The 15,213-nt window shown below is 42.2% G+C and overlaps 1 protein-coding gene across 1 annotated transcript in view; it reads right to left on the reverse strand.

Annotated features, from left to right (window-relative positions):
- Positions 1-15,213, reverse strand: part of XPOT (exportin for tRNA) — a 56,961-nt gene that overhangs the window by 14,184 nt on the left and 27,564 nt on the right. The window contains exons 14-19 of the mRNA XM_073651705.1: positions 14,874-14,993; positions 9,445-9,539; positions 8,666-8,735; positions 7,338-7,576; positions 6,887-7,172; positions 1,047-1,236 (exon numbers count right to left, since the gene is read on the reverse strand). Of these exons, the coding sequence (XP_073507806.1) occupies positions 1,047-1,236; positions 6,887-7,172; positions 7,338-7,576; positions 8,666-8,735; positions 9,445-9,539; positions 14,874-14,993 (1,000 nt within the window). The remainder of the gene's footprint in view (positions 1-1,046; positions 1,237-6,886; positions 7,173-7,337; positions 7,577-8,665; positions 8,736-9,444; positions 9,540-14,873; positions 14,994-15,213) is intronic.

The raw sequence follows: 15,213 nt of genomic DNA on the forward strand, positions 1-15,213 counted from the left end.
TCTGGCGTCACTGTCCCAGCCTTCTGTCAAACTGAACATGAAGAAGCAGTCCGGACTGTGGCTGATCTCCGACTTCCTCTACATGTGCAATTTGTCCGAAGGCGGAGACAGTGACCCAGCGCTGATTGGGCGCCTGGTTCACATGTCTTATCATGGGAGCCCCGGGGAGAGTGAATGCCGACACCACGGGAACAGCGCTGGCACGGGAGACTAGTATAGGCTTTTTTTATTTCATCGGGGCCAAGCATGGGGTATGAGAAGGAATTGTCCAAGTAGTGGACAACTTCTTTAACATAAGAATCTGTATTTGGCATTTTACTATTAAATTGTTTCAATAATAAAAACAGATACCATAAGGATATAAAAATTACAGGCATAAAGATGACAATATTATGAAAAATGGTCTGTTGAAAAACACAGTTTTGCATGCTCGCGGCTTAACCCAGCCTGCACATTTTCCCTTAATATGTGTGCAGCTTTTACCCAATAATCTTTTTGTAATAAAAAGTATTGCTCTATGTACTGACTTCCTGGTATGTCTGTTACAGACACTGTCTAAGTGGCAGATAGAAGCAAAATCCTGGAGAAATAATGGAGGCAAGTGAGACGAGGCTTGTTTCTGACAACCCTATACCTGTCTGTAAGCACTGTAGCTAAGCAGTGTCCTAATAGAGCAGTTTTTAACCACACTGGTGTGTTTTGCAAAACGCTGCTGAAAAGGTCGTCATATTTTAGTCTGTTTGCCTCATTCTAAAATAGCTACATTGCAGGAATGCCGGAATACAGTTTACCTACTACTCAGACAGAAGCACCCAATGCAATAACGAACGGGGAGGAGAATGTGGTCTTAACCCAAAGTTATATCTATGTTTTAAACATTGTTATACACGTGAGCATTGGAGAAATTAATGGAAATCAATTTTACAAATTCATGTGACATTACCTGGAGAAAAAAAAAAGTTAATAAAATGGATTTAAAATTGGAAAAGTGCCATGGAAAGAGGCAGAAACTAAACATAAAATATGCTTAAGGCTGACAGTCTTACCCTGATTGGCAATAACTTCATTCATCCCACTTCCAGTGACTGTTTGCAGAAAGGCAAAATAGCTTCTACGTAGCATTTGCTTATCAAGTGCAGCAGACTGGTCGTTCTCCTCAGATGGGCGGACGAGCACCTCAAATATGGCATGAAGTAGTGGCATAAAGACTTGCTGAAGAAAAGGTGACACTTGTGCCTAAATACAGAAGGTGGAAACAACAAAATATTAACCACTTCGCGCCAGAGCCTGTTTTTGCCTCCGTGACCGGGCCAATTTTTTCAATTCTGACCACTGTCACTTTATGAGGTAATTACTCTGGAACGCTTCAACGGATCCACCTGATTCTGAGATTGTTTTTTGTGACATATTGTACTTCATGATAGTGGTAAAATTTCTTCGATATCACTTGCGTTTATTTGTGAAAAAATCGGAAATTTGGCGAAAATTTTGCAATTTTCAAACTTTGAATTTTCATACCCTTTAATCAGAGAGATATGTCACACAAAATAGTTAATGAATAACATTTCCCACATGTCTACTTCACATCAGCACAATTTTGGAACCAAAATTTTTTTCTGTTAGGAAGCTATAAGGGTTAAAAGTTGACCAGCGATTTCTCATTTTTACAACAAAATTTAGAAAAACATTTTTTTAGGGACCACATCATATTTGAAGTGACTTTGAGGAGCCTTTATGACAGAAAATACCCAAAAGTGATACCATTCTAAAAACTGCACCCCTCAAGGTGCTCAAAACCACATTCAAGAAGTTTATTAACCCTTCAGGTGCTTCACAGGAATTTTTGGAATGTGGAAGAAAACAATGAACATTTAACTTTTTTTCACAAAACTGCTACTTTAGCCTCAAATTTTTAATTTTCACAAGGGCAGCCAGAAAAAATGGACCCCAAAATGTGTTGTGCAATTTCTCCTGAGCACGATGATACCCCATATGTGGTGCAAAGCCACTGTTTGGGCGCACAGCATAACTCGGAAGGTAAGGAGCGCCATTTGACTTTTGGAATGGAAATTTGACTGGAATCGATAGCGGACGCCATGTTGCATTTGGAGAGCCCCTGAGGTGCCTAAACAGAGGAAACCCCCAACAAGTCACCCCATTTTGGAAACTAGACCCCTCAAGGAACTTATCTAGATGTGTGGTGAGCACCTTGAACCCCCAGGGGCTTCACACAATTTTATAATGTTGAAGGGTGAAAATAAAAAAACATATTTTTATCACAAAACTGCTACTTTAGCCTCAAATTTTTAATTTTCACAAGGGCAGCCAGAAAAAATGGACCCCAAAATGTGTTGCGCAATTTCTCCTGAGCACGCTGATACCCCATATGTGGTGCAAAGCCACTTTTTGGGCGCACGGCATGGCTCGGAAGGTAAGGAGCGCCATTTGACTTTTGGAATGGAAATTTGACTGGAATGGATAGCGGACGCCATGTTGCATTTGGAGAGCCCCTGAGGTGCCTAAACAGAGGAAACCCCCAACAAGTCACCCCATTTTGGAAACTAGACCCCTCAAGGAACTTATCTAGATGTGTGGTGAGCACCTTGAACCCCCAGGGGCTTCACACAATTTTATAATGTTGAAGGGTGAAAATAAAAAAACACATTTTTAAACACAAAACTGCTACTTTAGCCTCAAATTTTTAATTTTCACAAGGGCAGCCAGAAAAATGGACCCCAAAATGTGTTGTGCAATTTCTCCTGAGCACGATGATACCCCATATGTGGTGCAAAGCCACTGTTTGGGCGCACGACATGGCTCGGAAGGTAAGGAGCGCCATTTGACTTTTGGAATGGAAATTTGACTGGAATGGATAGCGGACGCCATGTTGCATTTGGAGAGCCCCTGAGGTGCCTAAACAGAGGAAACCCACAACAAGTGACCGAATTTTACAATCTACTCCTCTATATAAATTAATCTAGTGGTGGGAAAATAAGTAGGTAAATGGTCACTAAACCCATAGATGAATTCCCACAGAGGTGTCATTTCCATAATGGGGTCACTTCAGGGGGGATTATGCTGTTCTGGCACTTTTCAGAGTACCAGAGCTAAAGAATCCCCCCTGAAGTGACCCCATTTTGGAAATGACACCCCTCTGGGAATTCATCTATGGGTTTAGTGACCATTTTAACTCGATGGATGATTTCCAGAAACAAGCACGCAATGGAAGGTTTAGATTCTGGAGAACCCCCCCTGGAAATTAAGTGTCTACTCGAATATGTCATTCACTAAATGAACCAAATGTTTGAATGACAAATTGGGATACATTTTTACAGTTTAAAAACGTGGTTCTGTGTGGTAGATTTTAAAGCAGTCAGTGACGCATAAGGCTGGCAATGATGGGCATTGTGGGCAATAGTAGCGGGTATCACGCCTCATTCCTCTCTTAGTACATACACGACATCTTTTCTGGGGGTTCCTTCTTGTTTCCGTTGCTGGAATAAGTGCAATAAAATGTCGCTCAGTGAGTCTTTTCACATCCTCAGATTCTAATGGATGAGCGGGGCTAACACTTTGGAAGACAAGATTTTCAATGACCTTTTCTTGATAATCAAGAAAAGGATCTGAATTTCCTACTTTTTTGTACAACACAAAAGAATTGTATGTGGCCACCTGAAACAAATAGATAACCAACTTTTTATACCAGGTATAGGACTTTCTTGATACCTGGTATGGCTGTAGAACCTGGTCTGCAAGGTCCACACCCCCCATGTGTTTGTTGTAGTCAATGACTGACACAGGTTTTTGCTTCGGAGTGGTGGATCCTAGTTCTACAGTGGCCCTTGTGGCATCTGTGTGGATCGAGCTGAGGACAAAAATATCCCTCTTATCCCTATATTTCAGGGCAAGCAGCTCTCCGTTGCGTACAGCCCCTGACTGCCCCTTTTGGAACTTTTGGTTGACCAATGGTTGTGGAAACCCCTGACGGTTTTTACGGATGGTCCCACAAGCCCCGATGTTGTGTTCAACCAGACTTTTAAATAGGGGTATGCTGGTGTAATAATTGTCCACATATAGATTGTAGCCTTTTTGAAAAAATGGACTTATCAGCTCCCAAACAATTTTTGCAGATGTCCCCAGATAAGTAGGGCATCCTGGTGGGTTTAGTTGGCTGTCTTTCCCCTCATATATGCGGAAAGCGGATGTGTATCCGGTTGAACTTTCGCACATTTTATAGATCTTTATTCCAAACCTTGCCCTTTTAGATGGGATAAATTGCTTGAGGTGCAGTCTTCCTTTGAATTTTACAAAGGACTCATCTATAGAAATATTTTGTGTTGGGGTGTAGAGGCTTAAGAATTTTTCTGTCAAATTTTCAATGATGGGTCTAATTTTATATAACCTGTCATGTTCTGGGGCATTTCTGGGCAGGCATTGACTATTGTCGTTAAAATGCCAAAACCGCATGAGCATTTCATAACGGGTCCTAGGCAGAATGACTGAAAACATAGGGGTGGCTTGAACAGGGTGGTTGGACCAGTAGGATCGAATGCTCGGTTTTTTAACAAGCCCCATGGCAAATGTAAGTCCTAAAATTTTTTTTATTTCCGGGACATTAGTTGGTGTCCATAAATTTGCCCTAGCATAGTAAGATCGGGGATTCTGGCTTATGAATTGGGATGCATATAAATTTGTTTGCACGACAATATGCTCTAGCAAGCTGTCTGTAAAAAACAAATTAAAAAAATGAATTGGTACAAAATCTTCCACCTCCACATTTATACCAGGAGTGGCGTTGAAATCAGGGCTGAATGGAGCAGCCGAATCCGAAGCCTCCCATCTGGGAAATGCTAGATTATGTGGCAAAGCCCCTTGTACACTGGCGTGCGCCAATTCACTAGTAGCAGGGACAGCGCTTGTACTGGGCAGTGTTCCCTGATTTGGAGACGTTTCTCCAGTAGCGCTATTTACCCCTATTGCTGTACTGGTCCTTGGGCTTGAGGATGGACCAGAATCACTGCTCATTTCTGAGCTCTCAGTGTCGCCGCTACTAAAGCCCTCAAAATCCACATCGCCATCTGAGATTGCGCTGTCATCAGTGTCAGAACACAGCAGGGCATACACCTCCTCTGCGGTATAAGTCTGACGGGCCATTTTATTTTTAGATTTTTTGACTGGACTGAACGGACGGGACTGATCTGACAGGACTGACTGACTGACCTGACAGGACTGACCTGACAGGACTGACTGACTGACCTGACAGGACTGACTGACTGACCTGACAGGACTGACTGACTGACCTGACAGGACTGACTGACTGACCTGACAGGACTGACTGACTGACCTGACAGGACTGACTGACTGACCTGACAGGACTGACTGACTGACCTGACAGGACTGACTGACTGACCTGACAGGACTGACTGACTGACCTGACAGGACTGACTGACTGATCTGACAGGACTGACTGACTGATCTGACAGGACTGACTGACTGATCTGACAGGACTGACTGACTGATCTGACAGGACTGACTGACTGATCTGACAGGACTGACAGGACTGACTGACTGACTGACTGACAGGACTGACTGACTGACAGGACTGACTGACTGACAGGACTGACTGACTGATAGATCTGACAGGACTGACTGACTGATAGATCTGACAGGACTGACTGACTGATAGATCTGACAGGACTGACTGACTGATAGATCTGACAGGACTGACTGACTGATAGATCTGACAGGACTGACTGACTGATGGATCTGACAGGACTGACTGACTGATGGATCTGACAGGACTGACTGACTGATAGATCTGACAGGACTGACTGACTGACAGATCTGACAGGACTGATCTGACAGGACTGACTAACCCTAACTCTTATTTTCTTTTTTATTTTATTTTTTTTTTACTTTCACAGTGGCAAGGCTGACACAGCTCTTGTCACACTGTTTCTCCTCTGCTCTCTCACTGAGATCGGAGGAGAAACAGTGTATTTATCAGGCAGATCGCCCGGGAAAGTTTGTTGCTAAAACAAACTTCCCTGGTGATCTCTCTGATTGGCTGGTGTGACGCTGACATCATCGAGACCTGAGCCAATCAGGTCTCAATGATGTCAGAGGTCACAGCACCGGGATCCCCGCCGCTCCTGAGGTATGTGGGGGGTCCCGATCGCCGACCACCAGCTGTTACTATCTTTTAAATGCCGCGATCGCTATGGATCGCGGCATCTAGAAGATAGGAACAGGTTAACATCATGGGGACCTGATCCATTCAGGTCCCCATGATGCCACATGTCAGAGCTATCGCTCTGAACCGGTACCGCAGTGCTAGCAGGACCACCCACCGTTTTTAAACGTCGGCGCTGCACAGAGCCCGGGCAGCGCCGACGTTTATGTACAGTGGGCGGTCCTGAACCGGTTAAGCAGATCTGCAGTATTTTCAGATTCAGTGGCACTAAGAAAGTATGATAAGTCATTGAGCTTGACAAGTAAAGTAACGTCAATGTGAGGTGGTGGTGGTCAGGGAATATCTTCTTGAAAACAATATTTGTTAATAAATGTCAACCCTACTAATTTAAGCTAGATCAACCGAAACAGGCAATTGTTCTCTTCTGAGGATGGTCTGTTTGTAATACTCTCCTCTCTTCCAACAGTTACATTTTTTTCCCAGTTTTTGGGATATTTTGATATCAGTGAGTTAAATCTCCTCAATAAGAATTAGTACTATCAAAGATTGCCAAACTACATTTACAATGTACATGGACAATGCTGGATGTGAGTAATGTCTTAAAAACAATGCAATTTGCAAACTGGATTTTTAAGTAACTAGATGTGTAAGGAAGCAAGGTAAATTCGTACAAGTGCCTTTCTATAAATTTACCTTGAACTTTGCAGTAATTTGGTTTATTAAAGGAATGAATTCTTGCAGATCCTTTGCTTCACAGTCTTTTAGCATGTGCTCTGAAGCCATAGGGATAAAAGGAAGCACTTCTTCCTCCAAGCAGATGATCATACGGTGCAGGAAGGTGCGGACACCTCCTCTGAGGATTTCCTTTTGAACAGGACAACTCAGAGCAGGCAGAAAACTTTGTAAACAGTCCAAATAGACTCCAGAGCAGCCGCACTGCTTTACTGTCTGCTTATTGCTGAAAGCTTTACTGGTCCGACTACAGGGAATAGAAAAATGGAAAAAAAAACATCAGATCCAGCACCTCATTCTAAAAACTGCATTGCAAAACTACACTAGCATGTAAACATTCAAAGGAAATACTTTATGGAAATAGATGAAACCTATGCTGACAACTGCAAAACCACTTTGTAATGAAACATACCTGGCAAATCCTACTGCGTGATTAAGGTAGTCTGCCAGAACTGTCTGCCGCTCCTCATCTTGCTCTACAACCAGCTTTTCCAAAAGGATTTTAAACTTCTCCATTAAAGGATTAAGCAGATTCCTCATGAGAATACTTTTACGTTCAGCAGGATAATCACTATTTACTATGAGCACACCTGCAGTCTCGTATATAAAGAGCTGATCGTCACTGCTGAGCAGCATCTGGAATCCATTTTCCTTAAGAAAAAAATAAAAATCAGGAAAAAAATGTCACCTTTTTCTTGATCACCTTTAATACATTTCTTGTTAAAGGCTTCATAAAATGGGAGCCATCATAAAAAAATGATTAAAAGCTTTTTTTGTGCTAAAATTTTATTTTATTATTTAAACATTTTTGGCATTTTTTTACATAGCACAATCGGATTTAAAAATATAAAATAGAAATCTTGCAAATTTTAACACTGTCCACTAAGACTTTTAGACTAATACTTGCTGTACATGTACATATAGCCACAAATGGTTGGGTGCCAACCAATCTTTTGTATTGGAATGTCTAATAAGCGTGTACAAAGTTTATTGTGAAGGGGGAAAGGGGTGCAAAGCGAGGTGGGAAATCATCTGTTTTGAATGGTGGATAATTAAATCAGATATGTATAGATGTTACCTGTCATTGTAATCCTAACTCTGCTTATAAGAAAACTGTAAACGCTTCCTGAAAGGTCCGAAAATAGGGATCTGGTGGCCAGTACAAAAATTGTAAGATTACTAATTTTATTAATAAAGATTGTAATAGGAAGGAAGTCTGTATAAAATGGACCAACTCCGACAATATATAATAAATTGGGTACAGTAGTTCAATGCAGTTTGTGGGGAATATTTTTTCATAAGAATTTGGGAAAGTTATGAAATGTCCTATAAATGTCTGTCCTATTCCTGATCTAAGAGTCTAGACTTTTAGCTGAGATTAATCTGTGCTACAGTAAATTTATCACTGAAACATGAACCATGTATGAGGGAGTCGGAGTCGTGGCGTCATGGAAATTGAGGAGTCTGAGTTGGAGGTTTGGCTTACCAACTCCACAGCCCTGGTACTGACTGCGGTAATCTCCACCGATCCAGAGATTATACTTCTCTTTTGCCCAGCTGTTTGCGACAAGCCAACTGAGTTCAGATTTGTCATAAAATAAAAAGCACAAACCGCACAATCTGTCCAGAAAACCCTGTCCAGTGGGTTTACAAGATATCAGAAAACCTCTTAACCAGTTACATTAGTGACATTCATTGCATCATGCTGACTCATATGAAGCCACAAATAGAGCAACTCACTGGCGGCGAGAGTTGGAGGAGATCTTGAATCCTACTCAGTATATCTTCCACAAAGGCATTCATGTGTTTACTAGAGAGCAGAGAAAACAGCAAAAAAATGAAACCGCTATTGAGTAAAAATAAATAAATTGTCAACAGGTAAATTTAAAGAACGAAACAGAAGAGTCCTTGAATCAACTCTTGGTGGCATATAGGTAAGAGGGACAGCGCCTCATTGCACACAGCTACAGCTTTGACAAAATAAAATGAAAACTCTGCTTCCAAATGTAATTTTGCAATATTCAGCCAGCAGTGATGCTAGTAGCACAGCATGTAGGGCTGCAGCTTTCATATGTTACAATCAATGGAAAAACCTAGAAAACTGCAATGGTATGTTTACATGTAGTATTATTCATGCTTTTTTTCCCCTGCATGGGAAAAAAAAAACAGGTATGGCTAGAAAACTGCGGTATAATATAAGTTTGGTGCCAACTCATTTTGATCTCAAATGGGGAAAAACTACAATAAGCTGAATTGGCGTGCTAAAAATAAAAGTCGTAGGTCAAAATGCAAGGTAAAAAAACCGCAGCATTGAGATGAGCTTTTAAATATCACTAATTTTGCGGTTACTGTATAATGCTATGTTTTTTCCACACCAAAAGCGCTGCGAGTGAAAAAAACAAGACAGTCACGGGCAAGCAGACACTCATTGTGAAGGGAACCACAATCAATACACCATAGAACAAAGACAGTAAATACATTGATAAACAGTAAATATGGATATGATCATCAATACTTACTGAAGAGACTTCACAAATCTTGAAAAAAGGTAAGCTGTCCTACTACGTACTTTAGGACTAGAATGGCGCAGACCTCTGTGATCCAAAAATGCCATCTGAAATTTATAACCATACATTCCAAGGGTTATAAAAGAATTCTGACATGCTAAATTATTTTGAGAGATTAATATTAAATTGTCTAGGAAATCACGACAGAATTAAAAATGTTGCCATCTTGAATGTTAATAGGAGAGGTGCCTGTGAGCATGTGCAGTAGGAAGCTCCGTTCCCTCCCTTCTTGTGTAGGAAAGTGTGCTCCTAGAGGATATCCTGATCTAATAATGGAGCTACAAGGGGTTCTGAGGTTAGAAGAGGCTGCTCACACTGCTGTCCACTATGTCTATCTGATCTAATAATGGAGATACAAGGGGTTCTGAGGTTAGAAGAGCCCTCTCACACTGCTGTCCACTATGTCTATCTGATCTAATAATGGAGATACAAGGGGTTCTGAGGTTAGAAGAGGCTGCTCACACTGCTGTCCACTATGTCTATCTGATCTAATAATGGAGATACAAGGGGTTCTGAGGTTAGAAGAGCCCTCTAACACTACTGTCCACTATGTCTATCTGATCTAATAATGGAGATACAATGGGTTCTGAGGTTAGAAGAGCCCTCTCACACTGCTGCCCACTATGTCTATCTGATCTAATAATGGAGATACAAGGGGTTCTGAGGTTAGAAGAGCCCTCTCACACTGCTGTCCACTAGGTCTATCTGATCTAATAATGGAGATACAAGGGGTTCTGTGGTATGAACAGGCTGCTCACACTACTGTCCACTAGGTCTATCTGATCTAATAATGGAGATACAAGGGGTTCTGAGGTTAGAAGGGGCTGCTCACACTGCTGTCCACTATGTCTATCTGATCTAATAATGGAGATACAAGGGGTTCTGTGGTATGAACAGGCTGCTCACACTACTGTCCACTATGTCTATCTGATCTAATAATGGAGCTACAAGGGGTTCTGAGGTTAGAAGAGCCCTCTCACACTGCTGCCCACTATGTCTATCTGATCTAATAATGGCGATACAAGGGGTTCTGAGGTTAGAAGAGCCTTCTAACACTGCTGTCCACTATGTCTATCTGATCTAATAAATGGATATACCAGGGGTTCTGAGGTTAGAAGAGCCCTCTCACACTGCTGCCCACTATGTCTATCTGATCTAATAATGGCGATACAAGGGGTTCTGAGGTTAGAAGAGCCCTCTCACACTGCTGTCCACTATGTCTATCTGATCTAATAATGGAGATACAAGGGGTTCTGAGGTTAGAAGAGCCCTCTAACACTGCTGCCCACTATGTCTATCTGATCTAATAATGGAGATACAAGGGGTTCTGTGGTATGAACAGGCTGCTCACACTACTGTCCACTATGTCTATCTGATCTAATAATGGAGATACAAGGGGTTCGGAGGTTCGAAGAAGTCGTTCACACTGCTGTCCATCATCTATTTGGTCTAATATTAGAGTTACCAGGGACACAAAAGGTAAAAATAGGTTGCCACATAAGGGCTTTGGTAAGGAGTTTATTGTGTCTCCAATTAACTTACTCTGCCACACATGATAGAGGGAAAGATGATGGAATCGTGTAAGATTTTTTTGGCATTGCAAAAAAGTAACGTGAAAGTGATGCTCTGTCCATCCATATTGTTCCAGATAGTAATTAAACCTTTGGCAGCAGCAATTAGAGCATCATTTTAAGTATGGGAGATTCAATATGGTTAAAACCGTTGCCGTACTCGCAGATAATATTCTGCCATTTTGAGGGATTGGCCTGGCCCATTGAGTGAGGCAATATCCATAATAAATAACTTTTGAACCCTCTCTGTACTCAATATTAACTGGGAAAAATATCCCCTTTTTATGGAAGTTGGTCTGCTATAACTTAGTTGTTTGTTTTCCAAATTACTTATTTAACTTTATTAGCAAAGTTAAAAAAAGACGGCATGATATCTCAACTTTTAAAACATATAAAATTGCAGGAAAACAAGACAGATGAAAATTGTCTAAAAGAAAAATTCAACTGCATCAAATCACAGCACAACTTTCATGTTAACAGAGCAGTTTTAAGGGAGTATCCAATTGCTGGGACCCCAACTGAACTCTCGTGTGAATTGAGCAGTGGCCGATCATGCAGACTGCCACCCCATTCATTCTCAATGTGACCGTAGGAGATAGTCGAACACAACGCCGGGCTGGTGCTCGGCACGCTCATAAGAATGAAGGAAGAGGCTGGTTGCATGATCCACCACTGCTCCATTCACATGTGTTTTCGGGATCAGTATGGGTCCCAGTAATCAGACTGGTTAGGGAAGAAATTAAAGCGGAGCTTTGACTGGTTGCCATTAGCAAAAAGGCAGTTTTTTATTTTAGACAGTTTTGATAAATGAGGCCTATTTTATGAAGATGAGAAAAAAATGAACTGAACTGGTGTCCAAATGCTACAATGTATTGGAAAAGAAGGAGGATTTGTTTTAAGAAAGCCTGATGAGTAGTGTTGAGCGATACCTTCCGATATCAGGAAATATCGGATCGGACCGATACCCAAAAAATATCGGATATCGCCGATTCCGATACCGGAAACCAATGCAAGTCAATGGGACACAAAGATAAGAATGAAAATAAACCCTTTCTTTCCTTGTAGGTTAATTCTCCATGAAGGAAAACAACTAAGAATAATGTAGAATGTATTACATGAAAAGCCGGCAATTCAGCAGTGGCATACACCGGTACCCGACAATTTATAACAGAAAGAATAGAGCATCACACATAGATTAGATATATAGAAACATGTCAGTCACATATATAAGAAGTACAGTGATAGTGTTGATTACTGTACTTGTCATTTAGTGTTAAAATAAAGGATTTATTAAAAAAAAAATTGGCGTGGGGGTCCCCATAATTTTAGTCTCTAGCGGAGGTTAAGCAGACAGCTGGAGCAGATGTTTGAAGCCTGGGAAGGGGGTAATACCCACAGAGCTTCCCAGGCTACTAATATCAGCCCCCAGCTGAATACCTAGCCTTTACTAGCTATTAAAATGGGGGACCCCAAAAAAAAAATGACGTGGGGTTCCCCCTATTTTAATAGCTAGCAAAGGCTAGGCAGACAGCTGGGGGCTGATATTAATAGCCCAGGAAGGGTGCCATGAATATTGGCCCCCTCCCAGGCTAGAAACACCAGCCGTCAGCCGCCCCAGAAATGGCGCATCCATAGGATGCGCCAATTCTGCCACTTAGCCTTGCTCTTCCCACTGCCCTGTAGCGGTGGCAGTGGGGTAATGGGGCTGGGGTTGATGTCAGCTTATAATGCCAGCTGACATCAAGCCCAGGTTAGTAATGGAGAGGCGTCTATAAGACACCCCCATTACTAACCCCATAGTCAAAGTTAAAAAAAAACACAAACACCCAAAATAAAGTCCTTTAATTGAAATAAACACACAATTCTTTATTGTTCTAAATTAAACCATACTTACCATCACGCCCATTCCAGCTGAAGCAATAAAAGTAAAATAAACCAACATCATCCTTACCTTCCCATGGTTCCCACGACGGCTCCAGCTCTGCTACATTCACATGACAGGCTGGATCGCAGCCGAAAGGTGCCATCCAGCTTGCCATGCCGCAGACACTGAGAAGCGCAGGCATGCTTGCGTTCCTCAGTGTCTGGCTGTGACGGCATCCAGATGAGCCGAGGTCATGTCCAATGAACTCAGCTCACCACATGCACGTCACTGACAGCGTGGGAGAATTCTCCTGCGCTCAGCGCTTGAGCAGGAGAATTCTCCCACGCTGGGATGGCATTGAGAGGACAGGCTGGATCACAGCTGAGCGCTGCCATCCTTCATACACACTGCAGAGCGCAGGCATGCTTGCGCTCTGCAGTGTCTCTGAAGGATGACAAGCTGGATGGCAGCGTTCAGCTGCGATCCAGCCTGTCATCTCAATGCCATCCCAGCGTGGGAGAATTCTCCTGCTCAAGCGCGGAGCGCAGGAGAATTCTCCCACGCTGTCAATGACGTGCATGAGGTGAGCTGAGTTCATTGGACATGACCTCGGCTCATCTTTATGCCGTCACAGCCATGCCTGCGCTTCTCAGTGTCTGCGGCATGGCAAGCTGGATGGCAGCTTTCGGCTGCTATCCAGCCTGTCATGTGAATGTAACAGAGCTGGAGCCGTCGTGAGAACCATGAAAAGGTAAGGATGAGGTTTCTTTATTATTTTACTTTTATTGCAGGAGATCGTTGGCTTCAGCTGGAATGGGCGTGATGGTAAGTATGGTTTAATTTAGAACATAAAAGAATTGTGTGTTTATTTCAATTAAAGGACTTTATTCTGGGTGTTTGTGTTTTTTTTTTTTAACTTTGACTATGGGGTTAGTAATGGGGGTGTCTTATAGACGCCTCTCCATTACTAACCTGGGCTTGATGTCAGCTGGCATTATAAGCTGACATCAACCCCAGCCCTATTACCCCACTGCCACCGCTACAGGGCAGTGGGAAGAGCAAGGCTTAGTGGCAGAATTGGCGCATCCTATGGATGCGCCATTTCTGGGGCGGCTGACGGCTGGTGTTTCTAGCCTGGGAGGGGGCCAATATTCATGGCACCCTTCCTGGGCTATTAATATCAGCCCCCTGCTGTCAGCCTAGCCTTTGCTAGCTATTAAAATAAGGGGGACCCCACGTCTTTTTTTTTTTGGGGTCCCCCATTTTAATAGCTAGTAAAGGCTAGGTATTCAGCTGGGGGCTGATATTAGTAGCCTGGGAAGCTCTGTGGGTATTACCCCCTTCCCAGGCTTCAAACATCTGCCCCAGCCGTCTGCTTAACCTCCGCTAGAGACTAAAATTACGGGAAACCCCACGCCAACTTTTTTTTTAATAAATCCTTTATTTTAACACTAAATGACAAGTACAGTAATCACTGTCACTGTACTTATTATATATGTGACTGACATGTTTCTATCTATCTAATCTATGTGTGATGCTCTTTTCTTTCTATTCTAAATTGTCCGGTACCGGTGTATGCCGCTGATGAATTGCTGGCCGGCTTTTTTAAAGAGACGGTGCATGAAAACACTATTATTTCTTTAAATATATCCTTTAACACTAAATGACAAGTACAGTAAACTGAGCGCTGCCATCCAGCTTTTCATCCTTCAGAGACACTGCAGAGAGCAAGCATTATGGGAACTTCCAATTCCGGTATTCGATATTCTAAAAGCATCGGAACTCCGTATCGGAACTCCAATAACGCGAATATTGGTCGATACCTGATATTTCAGTATCGGAATGCTCAACACTACTGATGAGCACAAGTTATATTGTGTATAAAGCAATGTTTTCAAACAAATGACTTGTGTGCTTCAGTTGAGGTGAACAAGATAGTATCTTACCAGAATATTAGGAATATGGATAGGCTCAACTGTGAAGAACTTTTCATATCTTACAACAGTTTCAAAAAACTCTAATGTAACAGAAGTGTGATTGTAGGCACTCACGCCAGAGGTCACCAGCTAAAATAGAGGAAAACAAAACACAACTTTATAGGATGCTTAGTAAATAAATGATATGTCTACAGACTTCCATAGTGTTCTACTGTAACTTAAAGGCTCAGTTTTCATACAGTGAGAAATAAATCAGATATCGTTTCATGGAGTTACCAGTGAAATAAATGGGGGGAAAAGTGCAAATCTGCTGCCACTGCAATATACTAGGAAACGCCCCAAAATATAG

The sequence above is a fragment of the Phyllobates terribilis genome, unplaced genomic scaffold, assembly GCF_046119375.1.
Source record: "Phyllobates terribilis strain yellow unplaced genomic scaffold, ASM4611937v1 Scaffold_11__3_contigs__length_659146591, whole genome shotgun sequence".
Classification (NCBI taxonomy): Eukaryota; Metazoa; Chordata; class Amphibia; order Anura; family Dendrobatidae; genus Phyllobates; species Phyllobates terribilis.